At 48.0% G+C, this 25019-nt stretch overlaps 2 protein-coding genes across 2 annotated transcripts in view; both read right to left on the bottom strand.

Moving 5' to 3' along the window:
- Nucleotides 1-13209, bottom strand: part of F5 (coagulation factor V (proaccelerin, labile factor)) — a 60393-nt gene extending 47184 nt beyond the window's left edge. Inside the window, exons 1-3 of the mRNA XM_005861214.2 lie at nucleotides 12956-13209; nucleotides 9345-9436; nucleotides 3607-3729 (exon numbers count right to left, since the gene is read on the bottom strand). Of these exons, the coding sequence (XP_005861276.1) occupies nucleotides 3607-3729; nucleotides 9345-9436; nucleotides 12956-13113 (373 nt within the window). The 5' untranslated portion in view covers nucleotides 13114-13209. The remainder of the gene's footprint in view (nucleotides 1-3606; nucleotides 3730-9344; nucleotides 9437-12955) is intronic.
- A 2600-nt stretch (nucleotides 13210-15809) lies between these two features.
- The window catches only part of SELP (selectin P (granule membrane protein 140kDa, antigen CD62)), a 36536-nt gene continuing 27326 nt past the window's right edge, over nucleotides 15810-25019 (bottom strand). Inside the window, exons 11-16 of the mRNA XM_014535582.1 lie at nucleotides 23160-23185; nucleotides 21857-22042; nucleotides 20956-21075; nucleotides 18520-18550; nucleotides 17440-17495; nucleotides 15810-16406 (exon numbers count right to left, since the gene is read on the bottom strand). Of these exons, the coding sequence (XP_014391068.1) occupies nucleotides 17441-17495; nucleotides 18520-18550; nucleotides 20956-21075; nucleotides 21857-22042; nucleotides 23160-23185 (418 nt within the window). The 3' untranslated portion in view covers nucleotides 15810-16406; nucleotide 17440. The remainder of the gene's footprint in view (nucleotides 16407-17439; nucleotides 17496-18519; nucleotides 18551-20955; nucleotides 21076-21856; nucleotides 22043-23159; nucleotides 23186-25019) is intronic.

The raw sequence follows: 25019 nt of genomic DNA, 5'->3' as shown, positions 1-25019 counted from the left end.
ATTGTTGAAAGTCTCATCTATGTCCCCCTTTTCCCCCATTGTCCTCTCCCAGCCTGCCCCTGCCCCTGCTCCCCAGGAGAGCATTATGCTAAGCGAAATAAGCCAGTCAGAGAAGATAACTATCACATGATCTCACTCATATGTGGAATCTAATGACCAACATAAACTGATGAACAAAAATAGATCCAGAGACATAAACGCCTCGAACAGACCATCAGCCGCTGTTTTAGAAAGGCCTGGGGAAGTATACCATTTAGAAAGATTCATACCCAAAGCAATGAAAAGAAAACATCTCAGACCAGTGGTCGGCGTGGTCAGCAAACTGCGGCTCACGAGCCACATTCAGCTCTTTGGCCCCTTGAGTGTGGCTCTTCCACAAAATACCGACTTCTGCCCATGGGCCACGAAGTTTCAATCGCACTGTATGTGCGCGCCCGCACGTGGTATTTTGTGGAAGAGCCACACTCAAGGGGCCAAAGAGCTGAATGTGGCTCGTGAGCCGCAGTTTGCTGACCACTGTTTAGACACTTGAAGTAAACCTCAAACTACCTGGAAACTGCAATTATTCAAAATGTGCTGGGGATAGCTGAGGTTTTCTGGGGAGGTTTAGTTCATTTCGGCATCTGAATTCGATGGGAGCCTTTTATTTCATTCGGGTAGATGACACTATCTGAGGCCAAGGCCTTCGTTCAGTCTAAGCTTCTGGGAACAAAATGTAATGCCTGCATATGAATAGCCATGGACTAGCCCCGTGACAGCAGCTAGCTTTATTGTGCGCCCACCGTGCCTCGGCCTTTACTTTGATTCTGACTAATCCTTGCGACAACCTCCGAGGGAAGGAGTTATATTTTATAGATATGAAACTGAGGGTTTGTGGTAAAGGACATTGCCAACATTTACTTAGGGTTCCAAGATAGGCCATCCTGGCGCTAAAGCCGGCATTCTTCCCGTGGCTGTCCTTCCCTTCCAGCTGATGAGAGCAGGTTTCCAAATCCCGGGTGGGGCTCCAGGATTAGCTCCCAGATAAGGAGGATTGTTCTCGAGGTTGCTTTGGTTCTGGTTAGATCAAGCAGCCACAAGGACAAAGACTGAGTCCTCTCTTAAGCCTTTTACTGGTCTCAACCTCCCAGCATCCATCTCTCAAACATCTGCCTCTAAGATAAAGAACCCTGGATTCTCATGGAGCTGGCTCAGCGCGTAGTTCATCTCCACCCCTGAAACCAGAGTGGGAGGGTGTGTGTGTGGCGGGGGGGTGAGGGTCTCACGTGAGGAAGATGTTTTATTTTAGGGAAGAGGACACAACAAAATGCGACTTGCCTTTTGCCAGGAAGGACACTCTTTCTCTACTGGCTGGATTTGCATCTTATTCCTAAGGCAAGACGTGACTTTCCCACCAAAATGTCTTTACTTTCTGAGAGACTTGGCACCAGGGGCAATGATCAGGTGACCAGCGGAAGTGGTGGGCGCATGTTAAACCTCTGCTCACGAATGACTGCTGGCCACGGCGGGTGGTAGGGACAAATAAACGGAAAGGAAGAGGGACGGTGTTGCAAGGTGTGTTTCCCGTGCAAACAGCCCAGCTTGGGATACAAAGTCCACAGCACGTACCTCCTCCCACGTCTAAAACAGGACCTCCATGGGACATCCTGAGGGCTCTCCCTGCTGGCACCAGGGTGCTGAGTTCCTGACGCTGTCGTCTGGGAGCCTCACATGTAGGTTAAGTGGCTGTTCTATGACATCATGTGATTTGGGGGACATAGGAGAGACTCCTCCTCATGCTACCTCACCCAGAGTCCTGCCAAATTGGCTCTTTAAGGTGCCTGAAATTTCACAGTTCGTGCTTCATTGTTTTCCCTCAAACCAAAGAGTATGTGCTCACGCACATGTCCCCAGGGAGGGTAGTTCATTGACCTGTTAGCAGTCACGTATCCCTTAGTAGAAATGAGTTAATTGTCATCTAAATGTTAAGTTATTTGGACACATTTAAAAAATTTTAATTGAGATATTGACATAATTTGAACAAATTTTGATTGAATAATCACCTTTACCATCATAGCTAATATTTATCAAGTGTTTATTATATGCTAGGTGTTGTGCTAAGATTTCATGACAACAAACCTATATGAAGTCATGCCCTGGCCAGTGTGCTCAGTGGTTAGAGTGTCAGCCTGCACACCAAAGGGTCGTGGGTTTGATTCCTGGTCAAGGGCATGTACCTGGGTTGCGGGTTCCCTCCCACCCCCAGTCGGGGCATGTGTAAGAGGCAACCGATGGATGGGTGTCTCTTTCTCTCTTTCTCTTTCCTCCCTTTCACTCTCTCTGAAGAAGCAATGGGAAAATATCCCTGAGTGAGGATTAACAACAACAAAAAAAGAAATCTTGATTATTATTCCCATTTTACAGATGAGAAAGATGAGGCACAAAGAAGTTACGTAACTTTCCCAAAATCACTCAGTTAGTGTCTGAGGCAGTCTAGCTTCAGACCCTGCCCTATGAACCACTCTCCTGCTCAATTACTTTCTTTAAACGTATGGTGGTTGGAACATATGGGAGAAAGAAGATTTGTGAATCGAGAAAGGTCTAAAGTTATAATTGCATTATGATACTAACATCTATTACAATATGGACACAATTTCTTATATCAGTTCCTAGCAGAACTCTATTCTGCTTATTGTGGTCTGAACACAAGCATAATGGAAATAATCAGAACAATATCAACAACAGGTGATATTCACTTTTATCTCCATCATCCTCATGATCTTCACTGTCACTGTCACTGTCATCATCATCATCGTTGACATCCTTTACTGAGCGTTTACCAGGTTCTCGGAACCATGTTTATTTTGTACAATACCTAAACGATCCCATCTAATCCTCAAAGCAATCTTAGGAGAGGGTATAACCATTCCCACTTCCAGATGAGAAAACTGAGGTTCAGGGATGCTAAGATCATTTAGCCAGAAACATACAGTGGAATTTGAACCTAAGTCAGCCTTCAAAGCTTATGTTCTCAACTACTTCACTATGTCCAAAAGTTTAACGCTACTTAAGTGTCATCTGTGTGCCAGGCTAGTCCTATGTCACTATTTCAAATGATGGCTCGTGGGCCAAATCCAGCCAGCTCCCTTTTCTTGTAAATAAAGTTTTATTGAGGTGCGGCCATGTTCATTCACTTACATACAGATAGTGCCTTTGGCTGCTTTTGTGCTGAAAGGGAGAGTTGAGTGGTTGCAGCAGAGATTGCCTGGCCCACAAAGCCAAACATATTTGCTTTCTGCTCTCTACAGAGAAGTCTGCAGACCCGCCTTACACCGTCTTGCAATGTGCATGTGATCGCTCTCACTGTGCAGGTGAACGTACTGGAATTCAGAGAGAGCAGGCAATTGGCCCGCCCAACGAGTGAAGTACAAGAACCTACAAAGCACTGAGGCCCAGATGACTCCAGGATGCCTTCATTCCCCTGACGCTTACACAGCCATCATTTTCCTCTTCACCAGTTGAGGGGAGTTCTGTGACATGTGGTTAATAGAATGGTTTTCAGTGCTCGACACGGTGTTAAAGGGTTGTACGTTTTCTCCTGTCAGAGGGATAGGAAACTCCTCTTACCTTCTGAGGACTTACTGTACTTAATCCCTTGAGGATGGATGCTTAAGGGCTTGTCTGCGTTATTTTTAAAGTGAACTCTCATGATGTCTCCAACTTCAGCATATAAAGTAGGCCCAAGAAGTCCTAGGGAAGCAAAGATAACTATGTCAGGATTACAAAAGACAGAGCTGACACACGCACACACACGCACATGCACACACACACATACACACACACACCATGCAGAGAATCCCATGAGTGACTGCGGTCAGCCCTCAGGTTCTGAGGTTGACCTGCTTATCTTCCATCTGTAAGGCTTTACCGCCTCATAAGCTCAGCATTGTGTGCAGCCCGCGAAGGACAGGAAGGGAGAAACGCTTGGCTTGGCTCAAAGCAAGCCGAGGAGTAGGAGCGGTCGTTCTCACTGTGTCCCCCAATTCTGACCCACTGTCATTCCTTAGAGATGACCTACCGTCTTTGGCCAAGAAAAGAAAGATGTCCATTATTTATTTATTTACTTATTTTTAGAGAGAGTGGAAGGGAGGGGGGCAGACTGAGAGAAACATGGATGTGAGAGAAACACATCGATTGGTTGCCTCCTGACCTGGGCTGCAACTGAGGTACGTGCCCTTGACTGGAATCGAACCCAAGACCCTTCAGTTCATGGGCTGACCCTCTATTTAGGGAGCCAAACAGGCTAGGGCAGATGTTCATTTTCAACTGTCTAGGGTGACATGAGGGAGGGCGACAAGCTACTTTAGAGGGACAAAGTGAAGTGAGGGAGCAAATCACACAGTTCTTGGACAAGTTCAAAGTCTTGGAGGCAGGAGTGAGCTTGATGTTTTCAAAAAACAGTAAACAAACAAAGAAAACAAAACAAACAACCCAGCCTGGGCAGAGTGAGAAGAGACGGTGGGGGCAGGTCCCTTTAGGGCAGATGTTCATTTTCAACTGTCCAGGGTGACATAAGGGAGGGTAACAGGCTACTTTAGAGGGACAAAGTGAAGTGAGGGAGAAAATCACACAGTTCTCGGACAAGTTCAAAGTCTTGGAGGCAGGATTGAGCTTGATGTTTTCAAAAAACAGTAAACAAACAAACAAACAAAGAAAACAAAACAAACAACCCAGCCTGGGCAGAGTGAGAAGAGACGGTAGGGGCAGGGCCCTTAAAGCCCTACGGTCACAGCAAGGACCTTGGGTTTTCTTCTAAATGAAATGGGAAGTCGAGGCGGCTTTGTGCAGCAGGGAGGTGGGGTCTGATGCATTTTAAAAGTTCATCCTAAAAAAGAAAAAGAAAAAAAAACAGGCAAAAAGTTCACCCCTGCTGCTGTGTGGTGAAGAGAGTGGAAGCAGGACTTGGCGATAGAGATGAGGCAACAGCACATCGGGCCAGAGAAGTGGTGAGCAGAGGTTGGGCTCTGAATTCTGGAGGCAGAGCCACCAGCACTGCTGACGTGTTGGATGTGGCATGAGAGAGAGAGAAGCCAGGATGACCCGAGGCTTCTAATCGGAGCAACTGAGTTAATAATCAGCTACGTCGATGGAAACACAGCAGGACAGCGGGTCAGGTGCAGGAGCTAAGAGAGGTTTCCCTTCCTACACGCCAGGGGCTGTGCCAGGTCCTGTCCTCAAGGAGCCACAGCCCGTTGGAGATGGACACAGGTAGCAGCTGCTGCTGAGCTACGGGCAGAATGCTGCGGGCAGAGGCTGGAGGACCAGCCCTGCGTGGGGGGTGAGGGGACAGGACATCTGCTCCGAGTTTTGAGGAATCACAGTCTAGAGCTTCCCAAGGTGCAGTCCCCGGGCCTCCTGCAGGATCACCTGGGCCCAGGTTCCCAAGGACCAGCTTAGCCCCAGTGAACGGGTCTCTGCGGGTGGAGTCGGGGCCCTGCCTTTGAGTCTGTGCTCCTGCCTGACACCAATGTCCTCGACAGCTGGAGAACCCATCACCAGAGCCTTATGTCAACAGGTGGCAGGAATGGACTGCCCCCACTTCCAAGCCACCCACTAGGTCTCGTGGGGTTGGCTTCTGGCCTTTAGGCATCACGGGGGCAGCAGGCGTCAGCACCACGGAGCTCACCCGCACCCACTGGCAGCGGGGATGGTGCTGATCGCAGGGCTCCACCCACTGTCCCCGCAGGATAGTCACGCATGTACATCCTCACGTTAATCCTCCCGACACCTCTTTAAGGTAGTTGGTAAGATCCTCATTTTACAGGGCAGGAAACTGGGCCTCGGGCGTTCCTCCTACTTCTGCTTCCCTAGCTTGCCCCAATGAGCAGAGCTGTGGGCAAAGCAAAACCTGTCTGACTAGATCCTGAGCTTGTAACCACCTCCCATCTCTCATTCATTCATTCATTCATTCGTTTATTCAACAAATAGTAATTGAGCACCCACGTTTTCCTGGGTCAGACTTGCAATGCTGAGTAACATAGGTGCCCTCCCTGGCTTCACAGGGCTTACCACGGGAGCAGGGAGGGCGGCTTGCCCAGGGCCAGCCAGTGGTTCGGTGGCATTGCTGGGGCTGACATTCAGGTCTCTGGACTCCTGGACCAATGCTTTCTCTACCACCTTCCCCAGGGTGGGTACAGACCCCCTTTCCTGGAACGGTCTACACCAGTCTTGACTCCTGACCACTCTGACCCCGGCTGACCCCTCTCTTCTGGCTGCTACGCTCAGTCCTAGCTCCCTGCGAAGCTCCCGCTGGCTGCTCCCACCTGCCGGGATGCCCACGAGGCCCATGTGTGCAGACTCCGCTCACACTGTCCCTGCATTTCGTTGCCATGGTGGCCTTGCTTGGTTGATTTGCTTGTTGGCATCTCGTGGCTGCACATACCAGATGCCCAGAATAAGCCTTACAAATTGTTTAACCTAATGAGACCTCCAACGGCAGTGAATTTATTTAGCCTCCCTTCTGCTTCTTCAGAATTAGGGCAAAACAAAGGAATGTTTTCATCAAGGCAATTCAAACGCCTTCATGCGTGAAGGCAAACACATGGCCGAATGTTCCTGAGCTGCTGCTCAGCTCCCCTGTCGGCCAGATGCCCTGAAACCTTTCCCACCCCCCTCCCCAGGGCCCAAGTCAAGCTGGGGGCCCAGGAAGGTAGCACAGCCGGTGCCCAACTTCCTGCAGCTGGGGCCTTGGGAACGGCCACAGGGAGGTCAGCTGACCCACCCCCTGCTCTCAGGTGAAGAACGCATTATAGAAAACAGGTCGCCCATCGTTGCAGCTCTTTTAGAACCTTCAGGGACAAACATGTCATAATTTTCTTTGAAAAGGTGCAAAGACTCAAAACTAGCTGTTCAAAAGCATAAGACAGAATTCCTGAAAATGGCCCCAGTCCCTCCCTCCCCCTGTCCACTGGGCAGGCATCGGTCTTCAGACCTCCAGTCCTGCATCGGGGTCTGGGCTCCTGCTATGGAGTGGGGTGCATGGCGGTTCCCCTTCAGGCTCAGCTAGAATCACACCCACCTGACGAGTGGAAACAGGGAGAGGTACGAATGGCAGAACTAGGCTGGGAGGGGAAGGTCACGAGTCAAGGGCAGTGTTCAAACCCAGATCTCCTCATCAGTATCTGAGGCTTTCCCTGGACACCAGATTCGCCTCCTGTATCAACTACTACCAGGATCCAAAGATGAATAAGACGTCATCCCTGCCCTCCAGGGTTCATAGTTCAGCAACTTTGGGAGTTTAGGAAGAGGCTGCATAAAAATGGATGTTAAAATGCTCTGGCGTCCCGCAGCCACAGGGGCCTCTTCTGAGAGTCATTCTAGTGGGCTCCCTCAGAGCAGGTTAGAGAGGGAGCGCAGGGAGAGGAAGTGACACCACAAGGAATGAAGTGGGCCTTTCAGATTGATAGTGAAGGAGGGGGGAGAGAAAGGAGAGTGAAGCAGGGTGGAGGGGAGTTTTGTTCTAGATGAAAGTTAACCTGAACATAGCTGTCATTTGTTTTACTGCTAATGGGGAAGGCTCCCGTTCAGGAAAGAGGGGAGATCAAGGGAGATCAGAGGAGGTGGGGGCGAGTGGGATGATAGACAGGCAGAAGAGTGAGCCTGGGACACAGTGCCACTCAAGTTCAGTTAACTTGGCAAAAGCCACAAAAGAGAGGATTCTAAATACCCGCCCGATTTATTTTCTCCCCAGGCCTCATTAATGTTTCCTGGCTCACTTTCCCTTTACCCACCTATAATTTAATTTAATTAAAAAGTTCTTAGGTGTGTGCTAAGGTTGGAATTGAGTTATGAACATGAGTTGACTCCGCAGCAGAGGCTGGGAGAGCCTTGCCCTCCTGCCCAGGGCTACAAACTTAACTTGATGAGTAACCTTCCAGCCCTGGGGAAGGCAGTGTGTCTCCTACCGCAGCTGATCACACCCTGTTTCTTCTGAGCCTGACTCCGTCCCTCAGAGACTTTATCTGCTCCTTTTCTATTGGATTCTTCCTTGAGCCCTTAGATATTTTAAGTCACTGTGTTCTTTTTTATAAAATTCCAAAATATCCTCCAACCCCTTATTCCTTTTCAGAACCACCCTGTCGCTCCTCCCATGTGGGGCCAAGTTTCAGGAAGGCGTTATCTCTGAGTTCCCCCCAGGAAAGGAGATAGTTTCCAGAGGGGAGCATTAACTGTGCTAGGAATGTCAAGTCGGGAAAGACCTGGAAAGAAACCGTTGGCTCTGGCGTCCCGCAGCCACAGGGGCCTCTTCTGAGAGTCATTCTAGTGGGCTCCCTCAGAGCAGGTTAGAGAGGGAGCGCAGGGAGAGGAAGTGACACCACAGGGAATGAAGTGGGCCTTTCAGATGGCAATTGATAGTGAAGGAGGGGGGAGAGAAAGGAGAGTGAAGCAGGGTGGAGGGGAGTTTTGTTCTAGATGAAAGTTAACCTGAACATAGCTGTCGTTTGTTTTACTGCTAATGGGGAAGGCTCCCGTCCAGGAAAGAGGGGAGATCAAGGGAGATCAGAGGAGGTGGGGGCGAGTGGGATGATAGACAGGCAGAAGAGTGAGCCTGGGACACAGTGCAGGCCACACTGGTCAGGGAAGGCCCAGTGAATCAGTGACCAGGGACCCAACTAGAGGAAGTTCTCGCTTGCTGACCTCTGTCGTTCCTGTGAAAATATGGTGCCATATTTCAGACCCCAATGCGTGCGACCCGCTTTCCTTGGTTAAAGAAGAACTAAGGAAGGAAGAAGACTTTTCTTTAAAAGTGGTAGCTGTTGTGCACAGCACACTAAATAAAACAGGAGCCGGGAAAGGCAGACGCAGAAGAACCCAGAACAGCCACTTGCAGTTCCTTTGAACGAGTGCAGGGAGCAGAGGGAGGAAGGACCGTTAGCTCAGGCTCGTCGCACCCTCAGCCTGGGCTGCCTGTCTTGTCCCCGTGGCACCCACAGCACCCACAGCACCCAGTGCAAGGCCCCGCCTAGAGCACGTGCTCAGTCACAGCTTGTCAGATGAATGAATAAAAATTCAAACACTTAAAAGACCTTTTCAGCTTCTTGGTCAAGGTTAAAAACAGCTGGCTCCGTGGGCGTGTGACTTGTGGCCTGTGAAACCACACAGGGCCCAGCTTGCCTCCATTTTTCGCTGTCACTGCTTTGAAATTCTCAATAATGTGAATTTCATTTTCATTTTGCCCTGGGCTCCACAAATTATGTAGCCTATACTGGTTAAAACAACAAAAACTCACATTCTATAAAATACCACTAAATGGATATTTTAGATGTAGATAATATCAAATTAGAGAATATGTGTTTCATGCTTACCTGAAGTTTTAGATTGTGGTTTTTCTTTATGAAAATATGCTTCATACTCTCTGTAGACAATTTTCTTAAAAGTTGTTGCAAAAGGATTCAAACTGGAAATAAAATACAAAAATTAATTTAAAATGTATGTCTGACATCTACTCACGTGCCAAAGGAAAAAAGGAAAGGATGAAATCTCTCATGTCCTAGGAGCAATAGTATTTTTAATTATATTTCAGAAACCCATGGTTTTATAAATATGAACAATAAATGACACTGATAACAATAATTGTTGGTCTCTTCAAGAATATTCTGCAGTGATCATCATTCTGTCACAAATTAAGCCTGACCTAACTCAGAACCAATTTTCTGAAGAAGAACCCAAGATGGTCATGTGAACCCAAACTTCAGGTTTAGAGTTTAAATGATTAAAAAATGATCACATCCTTTATGAATAAATATGTGGGCTATTTTCAGCTGGTCAGTCAAATACAGAGGTAAGCTACTGGGCAACGTTGTAAAGAACTGATTTGGTGGATCCTACTTCTAGTTGAGAAGTTGGCTATGGTAATTGAGTAAAAGCCCTGGATTCACGCTGGGAACAAACAAATGAGCAAACTAACTCTCAGAGAGTTTAAGTAACTTGTCCCTGGATAAGGGGTAGAGCCAAGATTCAGAAAAGGTGGACCCATTGTGTTCCTGGTAAAGAATTCACAGAGGGAGGGAGGAGATTCCTGGGACACTTCATTCCTATCCTCGTCTCAAACTCAAAGATAAAGGTAAAGGGAAGATAATTGGGGGACATTTCTTAAAATGTCTAAATGAGCTGACCAGGTTGGCTTTGTCAAGCTTCCTAACCTAGAGACAGTGGCCCAGCCATAGTCAGGGCATACGTGGGAGACCCTCCCCAGAGGCCGTGACCTCTGCGTGTTACAGTGGCTGGGCGGACAGGGGAGTCAGAGTGTCTGTGTTTAAACCATGTGGTTATTAACTGTGTAACCTTGAATAGCTTACTAAACCCATTTGTTCCTCTGTTGCTACAAATGTGAGATGGGAATAATAGTAAAATCTTCCTCTCAGAATTGTTATGAGTATTAAATAAGTTGCTACCAGCAAAGGACTTAGAGTTAGCTAGTAATAATTTAAAAGTTAATAAAAGTTGGTGCTCAGCCTTCAGGTTTTCCCAGCAAACAGAAAAATCTGTAATTGTAATAATCTTTGTAATTTTTTGTGAGATATAAGAACTGTGTTAATGTTTGGGGGCAGAATGAGTAAGTGCTTTTGGGATGACCAGCTATAGGAAGCAGTGGGTTCGCAGTGGAATAGGAACTGGACACTAGGAATATGGGTGCTCAGGGTGTGGGGGGAGCAGAAGGTGAGGACAGAGAAGTTGAAAATGAACTAAACAACCTCTAGAGTTCTTAGAACCCAAGGGCCCTGATTTTATCCCTAACGTGGAATTCCATTTTTATTTATTTGGTTGTTAGTAAAATTGAAAATTTTTTCCTCCTCCCCATCCCAGATCTCTAAATACAGGAATATAGATGATGGTGTAAAAGCTCTACTAGGAAAAATCAGTCTTTTATGTGGAGTAAGTTGAATAGACGTGTGTTTTCTAACATATTTGACTGTATATATATATATTGTGTGAGCATGTTGAGGCATATTTGTTTTGATTTTTGAAAAAGTTGAATGGCTCCTGGAAAATAATCTGTCAGAACAGAAAGTTAGAGATGATATGAATTCAAATAATATGCATGATGAATATATATGCATTCTTATTTTTATTGATTTCAGAGAGGAAGAAGAGGGAGAGAGAGAAACATCAATGATGAGAGAGAATCATTGATTGGCTGCCTCCTGCACACCCCACACTGGGGATCAAGCCTGCAACCCGGGCATGTGCCCTTGACCAGAATTGAACCTGAGCCCTTTCAGTCCGCAGGCCAACGATCTATCCACTGAGCCAAACCAGCTAGGGCTATATATGCATTTAAAAAATATCTGTTACTACATGCATGTAATGACTGAACAAGTTTTCTTAAGGAAATTTCTAGAAACAGTCACTTCAGGCCTGCAGCAAGAATAATAGATATATTTAACCTCTAAAGGCATTGCTCTGCTAATTTTAGATGAACTAAAGGGAAAGATCTTTGCTTTGTGCTAAAATGGACTTTGGCAAGGGGTGGGATTGATTGCCAAATGTCCATTTCCATATAGTATCAGTTAGTTCTCAGTGTAGGACAATTTAGAGCAAGTTCTTAATGTAAGCAGCCAGTCATACAGATTTTCCACCGGAAAGTACTAGAGGGAAATGACATGATTTGAGGTTCAATATGGAGCGTTGGTCTGGTTTATCCTTCTATGGTTTTGATTCAATAGTTGATACCAGAAGAAAGACTCTTCCCAGAATCCTGGGAACTCAGCCGCGGAGCAAGAGGATGGATGGCATGACCAACTGTGGCTCCCTGTGGACTCAACACGTGAATCCGACTTTTGACCTCTGTGGTCCTGCCCCCAGCTTTCAGCATTAACTATGGAAGAAAGACCACGTTTCCAAGCGTAGCACAGCGGCCACAGGAAAGCCAGCAACCAAGTCAGTATTCTCAAGAGCAGGAAAGATCAGTGTTGGAAAAACTTATCTTCCTGGGGGTTTTAGTTAATGGCAGCTCCGTACAGTGTGCGTGAGACTCTGATTATCACCATGAAATGAAATATTTAAGATGATTTGTATTTTTTTTAAAAAAAGAGGGATTTCTTATTACAAGACCAAGAGAGTATGTAATACCCTCCAAAATAAACCTTACTAAGGAAATTTTAAAAGGGCTAAGGTTATACACGAAAAGACTGAAAATATTACAATATCTCTTGGTAGATCGCTTTGTAATTGTAAAAGGGGAACACGTCTTTCGCAATCATTCAAAGTCTGATGTTAAGTTTTTTTTAAAAAATGAGCCACACTAAGAGATTTACCATTAAAACAAGTAAAAATCTAACCAACTGGAAATATTGAGCAAATCCTGTAATTTGTCTCGTTTCTGGGAAGTTTTATTTTTAGCCTTTCAATTGGGAAAAGTGGTTTCCGACTCAAAGATAGAGTTTTATTATTTAAACCTCCTCTTAGCTGCATCTCTGCCTTTTCATAGGGACCCCACTCAAACTGCCAAGATTAAGTGAGGAAAAAAGAATAAAAATGTTGCATTTTTAGGGACTAATGATGCTTTGGAAGTTATTTATAAGAAAACAACAAAATGATGGCAGTCGTTATTGAATAATCTGCATATAATAAAGCACAAGGTTTAGTTTTAGAAGATGAAGCGATGTAGAGAATGGAATAAATGCAACTAGAAGCTCCATAACAATGCTAGACCACTAAAATTCTAGAACAGGAGTTTGCAGAGGGCTAGCGAGGGGGTGGGTGCCTGGTGCTTTTGAACCAATCAATACATTAAATCAACAATCCAGCATACTAACTAAACTGTGTTATCAGCAAACTTGAAAGAAGCTTCTAGCCAATCAAACTGCATCTTTTCAATATCCTCAGACTCCGAGCAGGATCAGCAAAGGGAACTCTGCCTAAGAGGAGTCGAGTGAGCTCTCACAGAAGCCCACGAACGCCACCCCTGCCTTACCTGGGGTTTGTGGGCTCCGGGTGGTAGTTCCAGCTGATGCCCTGCGCAGCCACATAGAACTGCCTCAGCCGCGCGGCCTCGGCCCCCGGGACCCCCAAGCCTGCCCAGCTGGAGCCCAGGACCAGCAGGACCCAGAGGCGCGGGCAGCCTGGGGACATGGTTCTTTCCTGCTCCTGCCCTCGGCGCCCCCAGCCAAGCTCTGGCTGCACCGCTGGGCGTCCGCTGTCCCTGCTGCAGTGAGCTCGGAGGCTGTGGGTGGCCCCCCAGCCTGCCCAGCTGGAGCCCAGGACCAGCAGGACCCACAGGCGCGGGCAGCCTGGGGACATGGTTCTTTCTTGCTCCTGCCCTCGGCGCCCCCAGCCAAGCTCTGCTGCACCGCTGGGCGTCTGCTGTCCCTGCTGCAGTGAGCTCGGGAGGCTGTGGGTGGCAGTGTCCTCCCTGCAACCTCTGCAGGCGCCTCAGCCGCAGCCTCGGGCTGTCCCGCCTCCTGGGCTCTTCCAGGAAGAGGGGTTGGCGAGGTCACTGCCCTGGGAGACAAGAGGAGGGCGCCCAGGTTCGTGACTGTTTCACTACAGGTGAAGAGAGCGCAGAGCTCAGAGGCTCCAGCAGGTGGGGCAGTGCCGGGGTGCATAAGCCACAGGCAAAACTGATTCCTGCACTTCCAGCCTCTAAGCCAGGCAGCCAGAGCCCTCAGCACCCACCACAGTGGTTCTCAACCTTCCTAGTGCCGCGACCCTTTAATACAGTTCCTCATGGTGTGGTGACCCCCAACCATAACATTATTTTCGTTGCTACTTCATAACTGTAAGTTTGCTACTGTTATGAATCGTAATGTAAATATCTGATATGCAGGATGTATTTTCATTGTTACAAATTGAACATAATTAAAGCATAGTGATTAATCACAAAAACAATATGTAATTATATATGTGTTTTCCGATGGTCTTAGGCGACCCCTGTGAAAGGGTCGTTCAACCCCCAAAGGGGTCACGCGACTCACAGGTTGAGAACCACTGACCCACCACAAAACTGCCCTGGGCGAAAATCACTCTCGCCAGACCCTCTGCGGTTCCCGGTGCAATGGGACCAACACCTTTAACACAGCACTGTCCTGCCCTCAGGAAAGGGCGTGTGCACTGTGCCTGGGCACAGGGATGTGTCTTCAGCGGGTGAGGAAGCAAGGGGATGAGCACAAGACCGGGTCCATCGGCCTGGACCACTGACCGGACTTCTGCCCACGCACAGATCTGTGTTAACCCGGGCTGTGGCCACTGAAGGCAACAACAGAGAGGAGGGCCTCATGAGTGTGGCTGGGAGAAACAGTGGGCCAGGTTTCAGTCCCACTCACAAGCTGTGTTGTCTTGGCTGAGTTACTCACCCTCTTTGCAGCTCAGATTTGCCATCTGCCCAATAGGGGAGATGATAACAGTTCCCTGATAGTGTCGTTGGGGGGATAAAAGAACACTGTAATGTGTGTAACTCCTGGCAGTGGGAAGGCACTGAGCACGTGTTCATTATCAGGGCTGTGTTTTTCCTGCCTCCAGAGTCCCTTATGTTTCTGCCACCTGTCTATTTTCACTCTGCCTGAAGGTCTTGTTTTGCTATTGATAGAGAATCAGAGAATTATATTGTCTGAAGCATCATGATGGCTTGTCCCACGTTCCCTGAACCTATGTGCCTCCTAAGCCCCTGTTTTAGGATTCGTCTCGGCAGATTCAATGAACTGTCATGGGCACCTTGTGTGAGGTCGAGATGAAGCCAAGCTCCTCAACGCTTCACCCCCTACACACGGCCCTCTGCCTTTGCCCCTTGGCTGCTATTATTCTATAACGTAGAATGCCCGCTCCCTCCACTCTCTAAAGTCCCATCAGAGTTCTGCTGTCACCTTGATTCTGGGCTCGAATGGGCCTTTCCATTCTGTGAACTCCTCCAACACTCTTCACATACACGTCATGTTGGTTGCCTTCTAGTACTTCGGGTGGGTGTCTGCTGTCTCCCCAACTAGGCCAGAAGCTCTTCATGGGCAGGACACCCTGGTATCTATATTATCAGCCGGGAACCCATCCAGATTCCCCGGGGAGCTTTCAGAAAGTGTAGGCTCTGACTCCAGAGACAGGGCTGATCGGCATGGTCCTGTGAGACCTCGCCTAGTGATTGGCAGTCAGAGATATGAATGACAGCATATCTGGGAACCTTTAAAAGATCTGTGTCCCTCAACCCCAAGGTTCCTATCAAAATTCTTGCAAAAGTCTTGTGACCTTCGGTTATACTGTTTCACCATTTTTATTGGCATGTTTGTCTGTGTCATTCAGTCCGCATGGCATGCTCATTGCCTCACAGTCACAGAGGCGAGACAGCTATGTTTGATTAGTTCCAGATAACACTGTGTAACTTTCAACAGCCTGTTTATCAAACCTGTGATTTCTATATATACTGATTTCGGAGAAAGGGAGAGAGAGGGAGAGAGAGAGATAGAAACATCAATGATGAGAGAATCATTGATCAGCTGCTTCCTGCACATCCCCTACTGGGGATCAAGCCCACAACCCAGGTATGTGCCCTTGACAGGAATCAAACCTGGGACCCTTCAGTCCGCAGGCTGACACTCTATCCACTGAACCAAACTGGCTAGGACAATCAAACACTTAAAGAATGTGTAAAACACACCCATTCTACCCGAGGACACTCAGGGGATGAAGACTCTTTGTGCTTCTCTGGTTTCCTCCCTGTGGGAAGGTGGTGCGACATAATGGCCAGCTGATGGAAGGGTCCAGCCGTGAAGTTGTTCATTATATTAATGTAAACAAAGTGATGGACACAGACCCTATTGAACAAAACATCAGATACTATAACGTGGCATTTGGGGGGAATCCTTTTAATGACACCTTTGAATATGGATCTTTGGGGGAAAGTGACCTTGGAGGGACCATCACAGTGACATGTCCGTCCTGTCCTGGTTCTCGGTTGGTCGTCTGCAGCCTCTGGTGCCCCTGGAGGCCGCTCTGGATGCCTCTGCAGCAGAGGTCTAGGCGGGTCATAAACACACCCTGGGGACCCAGAGGCCTTACAGAAACCCCTCCAGGCAGAGGCACTGGCTCCTTCCAGAAAGTCCAGGAGGCCTCCCTCCAGTCCAGAACTAAGGAGCCATTCTTCTTTCTCCGCAGACTGGTCTTCTGGTGGCTCAGAGGCTCCGAGCTTTGGCTCATTAGTATTCTAGTGACAGCTGGCAGCAGCACTCGGCCAGGAGAGGGGGCAGGAAGGCGGTGCGTGGAGAGTCCGTTTCTTCTGCTCTGGTCCAGAGTGGACCTAAAGGAAACGCCTTGTCCTTTCCTCACAAGCATTTACAGAAAACTGCAGCAGGCGCTCCAGTCCGTCAAGTCTCGCAGGAAGCCCGATGTTCAACAATAGCGTCCTCTGAGGAGGAGTGAGGTGGCCAGGAGAGGACAGGTCTCTGAAAATGACCCAAAAGATACTAATTACATTCCCTTTTAAAAAATAAAAGAAAGAAAGCCCTCTTCACATCTGTCCCCAAGGCCCAATAGAATCTTTCTGGAGGCCAGATTTTCTGCCATCGAGGCTACTTTTCTTAGAATCAACTGCTCACTGGGCTGCTTGGGAGAGGCGTGTCAGGCTATTTTCCTTTTCCAGCCACGAGGGCATTGTCTCCGTAAGAGTTTGTAAAATTTTTCCAGTGGTCAAGACTTCTGGTTCTCAAGCCACAGTGTTAATGTCACTTACGAGTCATTGAAGGGAAGGCCATCCATCCTGAAATAAGTGTCACTAGACCGTGTCACCGTGTGTGTGTGTGTGTGTGTGTGTGTGTGTGTGAAAATCCTCATATGAATGCTCTTTCTATTGTCATTCTACTGTCATGCCTGTCCCCTATGCCAACACAGTTTCCTTCATGGCTTGAAAATTTACTACATACTTAAAATTTAACTCATGATTGTATAAAGCCAAACTTTATTTTTTTTATTTATTTTTTTAAAATATATTTTTATTGATTTTTTACAGAGAGAAAGGGAGAGAGATAGAGAGTCAGAAACATCGATGAGAGAGAAACATCGACCAGCTGCCTCCTGCACACCTCCCACTGGGGATGTGCCCGCAACCAAGGTATATGCCCTTGACTGGAATCGAACCTGGGACCTTTCAGTCCGCAGGCCGACGCTCTATCCACTGAGCCAAACCGGTCTTGGCTAAAGCCAAACTTTAAAATCTTCCCCTTCACCTTACTGTTCTATTTCCTTTATGCCTGGCCAGTGTGGCCCAGTGGTTGAGCATCAACCTACAAACCAGGAGGTCACTGTTCGATTCCTAGTCAGGGCACATGCCCGGGTTGGGGGTTTGATCCCCAATAGGGGTCGTGCAGGAGGCAGCCAATGATTCTCTCATCATTGTTTCTCCCTCCCCCTTTCTTTCTCTGAAATCAATAAAAAATATATATTTAAAACAAATTAAATAAGTCTTCATTGGTAACTTACCTTAAGGGCTCGGGTCAAATGCAGCATTTGTGAAAACTCCGTATGTCCCCAGGTGGCTAAAGAACAGAAACACAAAGATGACCTGCCACATGGTGCTTAGCCCGTGACCACAGTCCAGGACATAGTTTCTCCAGACTGAGGGTTACCGCCCACCCCTGGGATTCTGCTTTAAAAGGGAAAGAAGAAACACCAACGGGGTTATCTAGATGCCTCTTAACAGCTCCTTTCATACCCAGGTGCAGCCATTGTTGATGCCTTGGGTGCTGAATGCCTGCTACGCCCCCTATAGGGCTGCAGATTGTTCTTGGTGAGAGGAAGTCCTTACAAAATCCCTACCTTGGTACTTGACCATCAGATCCCTGCAGGAGTGTTTGAGGTGTGGTAGTACTGCCCCCTACAGGCGCTTTTTAATTTTCATAACGATCAAGAGTTCTACTGACATTGGCGGCAGGGACAGGGATGCTGGACGCCCTAATATGCACGGACACAAAACAACTGTCCTACACTCCGTACAACTTTACAGTATCTTCTCTACACAATATTCATGAAGGTGGAAAAGTCTCAGAGCCCAGAACTTCACCGCTTCACATATAAATAAGGTGTTTTGCATGTGTTGCTTTTTTACATCTTCTAAAATGCAACTGCCTTGTGAGTTGAAGGAAGATTTTAACAGGTTTTCCAGACGTTCTGCCAATCGTGCATCACTTATCCATCAGGTTGGCAACGCCTCTGGGCTTTTTGAGTCACTGTTACCATCTTCCCGTCAGTTGTCCTCTGTGGCTGTTGCCTTCCTAGTGATTCTACCCGAAGGTGCCTCTGATGACCTCATGGGATCCACCAGTGCAGTGCCCCAGCTTTAGCCTTTTATTTCTACAGTAACTCACCTTTCCTCCTATTTTTATTTATTCTATAATTAGGGCACTTACTGACTTTTAAAACGTGTGTAGTTAGGATATATTATCTGTGCATTTTGTTTTGTTGCAAGAAAGGGGTGTTATGTATAATCATTCTGACATGTTATGGCGAATTAAAAAGTCAGACTAGAAAAATGAACTCAGTCATAAAACAGTTCCATCTTACCTGTGAGGGTTCAGAGGGTCTTTCCCGTCATCTGAAATAAGCAAGAAGACACCCGTGATTGGTTAAAGAGGAAACAAGGTGAGGAGAAAGGTCACCCGTGATGGGAGTTACTGGGGGAGTCGGTAGGTAGACTGCTTTTCAGGTGACTCGTTAAAGGGACAAGCTTCCCTGAGAGGCAGGGCCTACCTGTTCTAGGTAAAATTGAACACCTGAAATGTAACTCCAGAGTCCTCTCACCTCTCACCTTTCCCCTCTGACCTTTCAGTAGCAGCCTCCCCTCCTGGGTCTGGTGCCTGCCCCTTGGTTGGTTGTGGTTGTGGTTGAGACCATTGGTTTTCAAGACCCATTTCTTTGGCACTCGAGGCCCCTGCCACTCATCCCATGTCACAATCCCTCAGCCTACACTTGGGCAAGTTAATGGCATAAAGAAACCCATCCCAACATAACAGTGGCTGTCTCCCTCCATGGTAACGTCAGCGATCAAAGGCCTTCTGTCCTAACCTAAACCAGGAACCGTGATAGTGGGAACTTAACACACGGCAGCCGTCCTATCAATGGAAGTATCTCGTGGATAACAAAGCTTTAAAGTATCAGGTCAAGTGAAGAACAAGTATATTTATTACACGGCATCACTGAGCCTTTAATGTGATAACGAATTTGCAGGGGAGGGACAGAGTAGGCAACACTGTCCTGAAATCGACCACAGAATCCTAGGAAGTTTAACATCCAGTCGGTCACATCAAGGGAAAGTCCCCCATCCTCACACATACATGTGCTTATTATTAAAGACACAGGAGGATAAACCTGCTGGTCCTGCTCCCTGGTCCAGAGGGTTTCCTAGAAATGTCTCTAAACTAAGGAGGAACTTGGGGGAAATGCAGGAAGAGTGTGGTTCCAACGTAGCATGGAGCGTACTTCTGGGTCTCAGGAGCTCTTGCGTCTGCCTTCTGAGTTGGGTTAAGCAAGCACTGATGCTGCATGGAGAGACTGGGGGGGAGGGCGCGGGAGGGGGGAAACCTTTGGTTTTTAAACAGTGTTACTCCTTGTCTGTCCCAGAGGAGAGCACTACACAGCCAGCCTCGGGGCCATGGTGGTTTTGTGACAGAGGGGGCGTAGAGCAGGGACCAAGTGGTCCTGCCCTGAGCAGATAAGATTAGGAGCCGGGACTCCCTAATCCCAGGAGGACTCCCTAACTCCAGGGGACTCCCTAATTCCAGGGGGACTCCCTAACTCCAGGGGGACTCCCTAACTCCAGGAGGACTCCCTAATTCCAGGGGGACTCCCTAATTCCAGGGGGACTCCCTAACTCCAGGGGGACTCCCTAATTCCAGGAGGAGTCCCTAACTCCAGGGGGACTCCCTAACTCCAGGGGGACTCCAGCAGGTGCTTTTGACAGAGACACTTCCTCACCTGGCTCTGCACAGTCCCGGCCCCTCTGATGCCCCTGGTCACTCCTGGTCACTTTCCATGAGGAGGGTGAGGAGCCCCATAAGCTTATCCAGAGAGGTTTCTGACCTTAGGGACAGCTAAGCATTTGGGCCAGGCAGAGGAAGGATGTTCTGACCCTGAAGAAATGGTCCCTCCTCTTATCCCCAGGCCAGAGCTCTTTTTGGTGGGCAGCCTGATAAACACGTTTCCCTTACAGAGTCTCCATCCGCTCTGGTCCCTTCCCGGCTTAAACCCGGCATTAGCTCCACACATGTCCATGCGAACATCCATCTTTTCAGACCGAGGCATGAGCAGGGCGGCTCTTCCTGCCTCCAGCTTCCTTTCTCGCTTCTTCCATGGGCCTCTTGGGGCCAGACGCCCTAGCACCTCCCCAACTGCCTCACCTCTAGGTCCTCCCAGATCTTTCCTCCTGGAACTGCTTCTGCTTTTCCCCCACAAATCCCTCCTATTCGTCATCGTTAAGCTGCAAAGAGCCGTTCTGAGCTACCCAGCTGGTTGGGACACCTCCGTTTTGTGTCCCTGTAGCACTCGGGCTGTAACTGTGTCCAACCCAGTTCTGCCCTTCGGTGTTAGCACGGATCTCATTTGCCTATTTCCACTCCTGGATTACACGTCCCTCCATCCCAGGGACCAGGAGTCAGGGTCCCACCACCTAACACAGTTGGTCAATAGATGACGGGGGCATGAAAGACTAGCGGAGGGGATGAAGGAGAGAAGCGAGACACGATTTCATTTCGTTTTGGTGATAACGGAGGGTGGGTGTTGAAAAGTTCAGAATTCCAAGCCCATGTCCAGTCTCCTTACCTGAGGATCTGTGCTTTTAGAATGTTGTTTATAAAGAGGACTGAGGGCAGTCAGTTCTCAAGGTCATGTTTTCTTCTAATGCAGATGTTCTCCCACAGGTGCTGCTGCAGCTGTGGTCCCCAGCCCTCCCCAAACCTCAGGAAAGCGGAAGCGAAGGACAGCCCCCGCCTCCACCCCAGTTACCTTTCCGTCGGCAACGCCTCCGGAGCAGAGCGAGGAGTGTGCCGCCCATCACCAAGCCTGTTGTGGAGGCCACTGCTCCACCCACATATGTCAGGGCTTCCTGGACGGTCAGCGGCTCCCCTGCAAGCAAGCGCACACACACAGACTTAGGGTGCATTGTGTCAAAGACCATGCTCCTGGTGGCGCCCAGGAACCTCCCAGGAGGATCACCAGAGGCCTTGGCAGCACTGGCAACCTGGGAGTCGTAAAAGCACATTTTACCCCAAGGCTTTAGTATCAAACGCAATTTCCAAAGGAGGCAGGGCAAGGATGGACGAAAAGGAATTAAATGGCCACATGGTAGACCCAAGCAATGGAAGTCTGGGCAAATAAAATACGCCAGGGTAATTTTTGTTGCAATAAAAAATATAGTTACAGAAAGAAAAAGACATGACAAGCTGTGGAGGGAAAAAAAGAAGAAGAAAGAAAGATGGTGGATGTAATGACCCTTAACAGCAGGCGGGGCTTCGTTAAGGAAGTCAGTGGAGTCTTTAGTTTTTAGAGGCGTGTGATAATCAAAGGTCCTCTGAGACACGTGAGGAAGCTGCATATAATCATCCTCCGTCTAAAACATTTTGAAGCTTCAAGATGTATTACCTCCCCCAGATTACAAAGCAACGAGAGGAGTCGTTTCATAAATCTGAGCTCTGCAGGAGGGCCTTCTGCCCACACAGAGCGCTGCTCCTGACCCCCTCTGCTCTGCGAAGGCAAGAAGGCTCGGCTTGATTCATTGTGAAACGCTTGCCAAATGCAGGGAAAACCCCATGACGGAAAGCGAGACCACTGCCAGCCATACAGAGAAGAGCCTGGATTCGGTTATTTTCCACGTCCGCGTGGCTCCTGAAACTAGAGGAAGACGTACCTTGGCAGGTGGGCGTGGCCGCTGACCACTGGCCGTCGGGTCCGCATGCTGCTGCCGCCGAGCCATTGAGCGACTGGCCCTCTGGACAGTGGAAGGTGCAGGTGGTGCCATAGCTGAAATGGCCCCAAGGGCTGGAGCAGTTCATCAGCACCGGCTCCTCGGTGTGCAGCTCGGAGCACTGCACAGCTGCCGGAAGGAACGGGGACAACAGTCATGGAGCAGGAAGGGGAGAGAGACCCTGGCTTGATGTAACCTGGGTGACATTGCCAGAGGTGAGAGCGAATAGGGAAGGTCAGGGAGGAGACGAGCCCCTCCCAGCATCCGCATCAGCTCTTCCAACATCTCACAGACCGAGACACCCGCTGGGAGGGTGCCAGTCAGTGAATTAGGGGGCATAGAGTGGCATCCAAGAAACTCCTGCTGAGGGATCGGGCAGCCTTGCCTACAGAGCACTATTTATAAAATCTCGTTTCTCAAAGATGCTATTGTCCTAAACGTTATCATCACTGCTGCTGACAATTAGCTCACATGTCAGTACGTGCTGTTAGATGTCAAATAGGATGAAAATATTTCACAAGGATTCAGCATGGCTGGACTCAGGTGTGAAAGAAGTAGAGACTGCCACCCTCTTTAAACTAGCTTTCCAGAAACTTCAAGTCATTCACCTTAATTTGTGGACAGGAAGCTAGCGCTCAAGAAATTAAATTTAATCCAGATAAACACCGAGACGTAGCGACGCCGCAGAGCGCTGTGCTGTGCTTTGTGCGGAAGACAAAGCGGGAGAGACAACGTTTCATGCGCAGCGGCCGCCCTGCCGGGGGTCACGCATGACTGTCTTCTGATTTAGGTGCAAATCGTGGGAATATGGACCGTCTAGCTGTCCCCTCGTCACTAGACCTGAAGCTTGTGTTGCAGCACTCACGGAGCTGGTTACGCTCGGCATGCTTGCTGCTCTAACACGTTTTTGGACGCTGACGAACATTTCCCCATGAGGTGTCTGAGCACCAGGGCTTTAGGGGGGGGGGGGGGGGGAAGCGCTTGCCACATGCGACTGCCACTTGGGATTGGTGTGACTTCGTGGAGGAGCGGGCATTCCAAGTGGCTGTGAGGAGAAAGGACGGGGGTGGGGTGGGGGGGGAGGGAAGCGCTTGCCGCATGCGACTGCCACTGGGGATTGGTGTGACTTCGTGGAGGAGCGGGCATTCTAAGTGGCCGCTGGGGCTGGACAGGGTTTCGGCAGGCGGGTGCCCCAACTGGCTCGGGGCCTGAGGAATCGGCGTCCGAGCAGCCGGCCCTCACTCACCTCTGCAAGCCGGGGTGGTAGAAATACTCTGAAGGAATTTTAAATGGCATTGTTCTAAAATTCCATTTACTGGCATAGAGACCATTTTATCTTGTACTTGGGAAAAAATACTCCAAATCTTATTAGCCAATCTCAATTTACTGAAGTAAAATGAGATTAAAGGAACTAGCTATTTCTTTTTAACACAGATTACAATAGACTTGCTGCTTTTTCTTTCTGAAAAATGTCAGACAAGCTCAGAAACATGTGTATGTACTAATTTGACTACTTTTAGTCTCTTCATCTTTACCTCACAGGAAAATAGATGACTGAAAAAATAGTGTGGAAAGAGACTGGCCCCCAAATAGTATTTAATTGCAGCTCTATTATTTGCAGTTTACAGTGTTGGTTTGCTCTTTTCTTAGTATGCTATTAAATACAGACTATACTAAATTGGATTCATAGAATACTTTAAGGCCAATTTTTTCTAAATAAAAACCATTCAAGATGAAATTTATATTAAAAACTAAGATGTATAAAATAAGAAATGCCTTTCAATATTTTTTTTAAAGAGAGATGAAATAGAAAGCTCAACCTAAAATAAACCTATGACAGTATTAAATCAAGATTTGCTTTTCAGTAAACCAGCCACATTGATAATTAAAATACTGTCTCCTGGAAGCAACAGGGGCTGTCAGCAAGGAGACCAGGGAAACAAAGCTTCCGCCACAGGGACTGGGGTTTAGGAACAGCTTCAGCCACCGTGGGTGCCAGTGCCCAGCGGAGAGCTGAGACACCCGGCTGCGCTGGCTGCTTGACTACATATCAGAGGCAGTGCAGTAGACCAGCCTGTTGTAGAGATGGTAGAAGTGGGGAAAAATGTTAAATGGTGGCCCCAAAATAAATGTTATTAAAGTATTTAACTTTTAATTATACAAATAGCACAATCATACATTCTCCTTATTTAAAAAAAATAAACATAACCAATAAAGCCAAAATTTACTCCAACCCTCTGGATCAGTGGTTCTCAACCTTCCTAATGCTGCGACCCTTTAATACAGTTCCTCATGTTGTGGTGACCCCCAACCATAAAATTATTTTCGTTGCTACTTCATAACTGTAATTTTGCTACTGTTATGAATCGTAATGTAAATATCTGATATGCAGGATGTATTTTCATTGTTACAAATTGAACATAATTAAAGCATAGTGATTAATCACAAAAACAATATGTAATTATGTATGTGTTTTCCGATGGTCTTAGGCGACCCCTGTGAAAGGGTCGTTCGATCCCCAAAGGGGTTGCGACCCACAGGTTGACAACTGCTGTTCTAGAAGAAACTGGGAGGTCAGTGTCACTGATGTTAACTGAGCAAACCTGGGGTGGGGCGGGGCTGGGAGGAGAGGGTAGGGGAAAATGGGGAATTGTCAACAATAATAAAAAGAATTTAAAGCAGGAGAGTTGGTGTGGGGATGTAGGGGATTTAGTAGGAAGCCACATGTGCATGGCTTCGTCGGGAGGTGGATGGTCCTCGGCCTGAGGTCAGCATGGAGTGTGAGGCGTGAAGGATACCGCCGGCTTCGTTGCTAACATGGCACGCAGCAGAAAACGGGCCTCTGCGCTTCAGTTCCTCCACCCCTACTCTCTCCTGGCAAAGAGAGTCCCACCCACCTACCCAATAAAGCTCTTAGAGAAAGAGGCCAAAATCACGGAGGACAATTTCTGCTTACGAATCAGTATATCTTTTATCAAAATATTAAAAAGGTCCTGTCGCTCCTTATACACTTAGAAAGCCAGTCTGTGTTCCCTGGGCCCCATTTCATAACAAGAAGTAGGGCTTTAATAATAATAATAATAATAAATAATAATAAATAATTATG

This window comes from Myotis brandtii, unplaced genomic scaffold (genome assembly GCF_000412655.1).
Source record: "Myotis brandtii unplaced genomic scaffold, ASM41265v1 scaffold1460, whole genome shotgun sequence".
Classification (NCBI taxonomy): Eukaryota; Metazoa; Chordata; class Mammalia; order Chiroptera; family Vespertilionidae; genus Myotis; species Myotis brandtii.
This window is presented reverse-complemented; position numbering and strand designations above follow the sequence as displayed.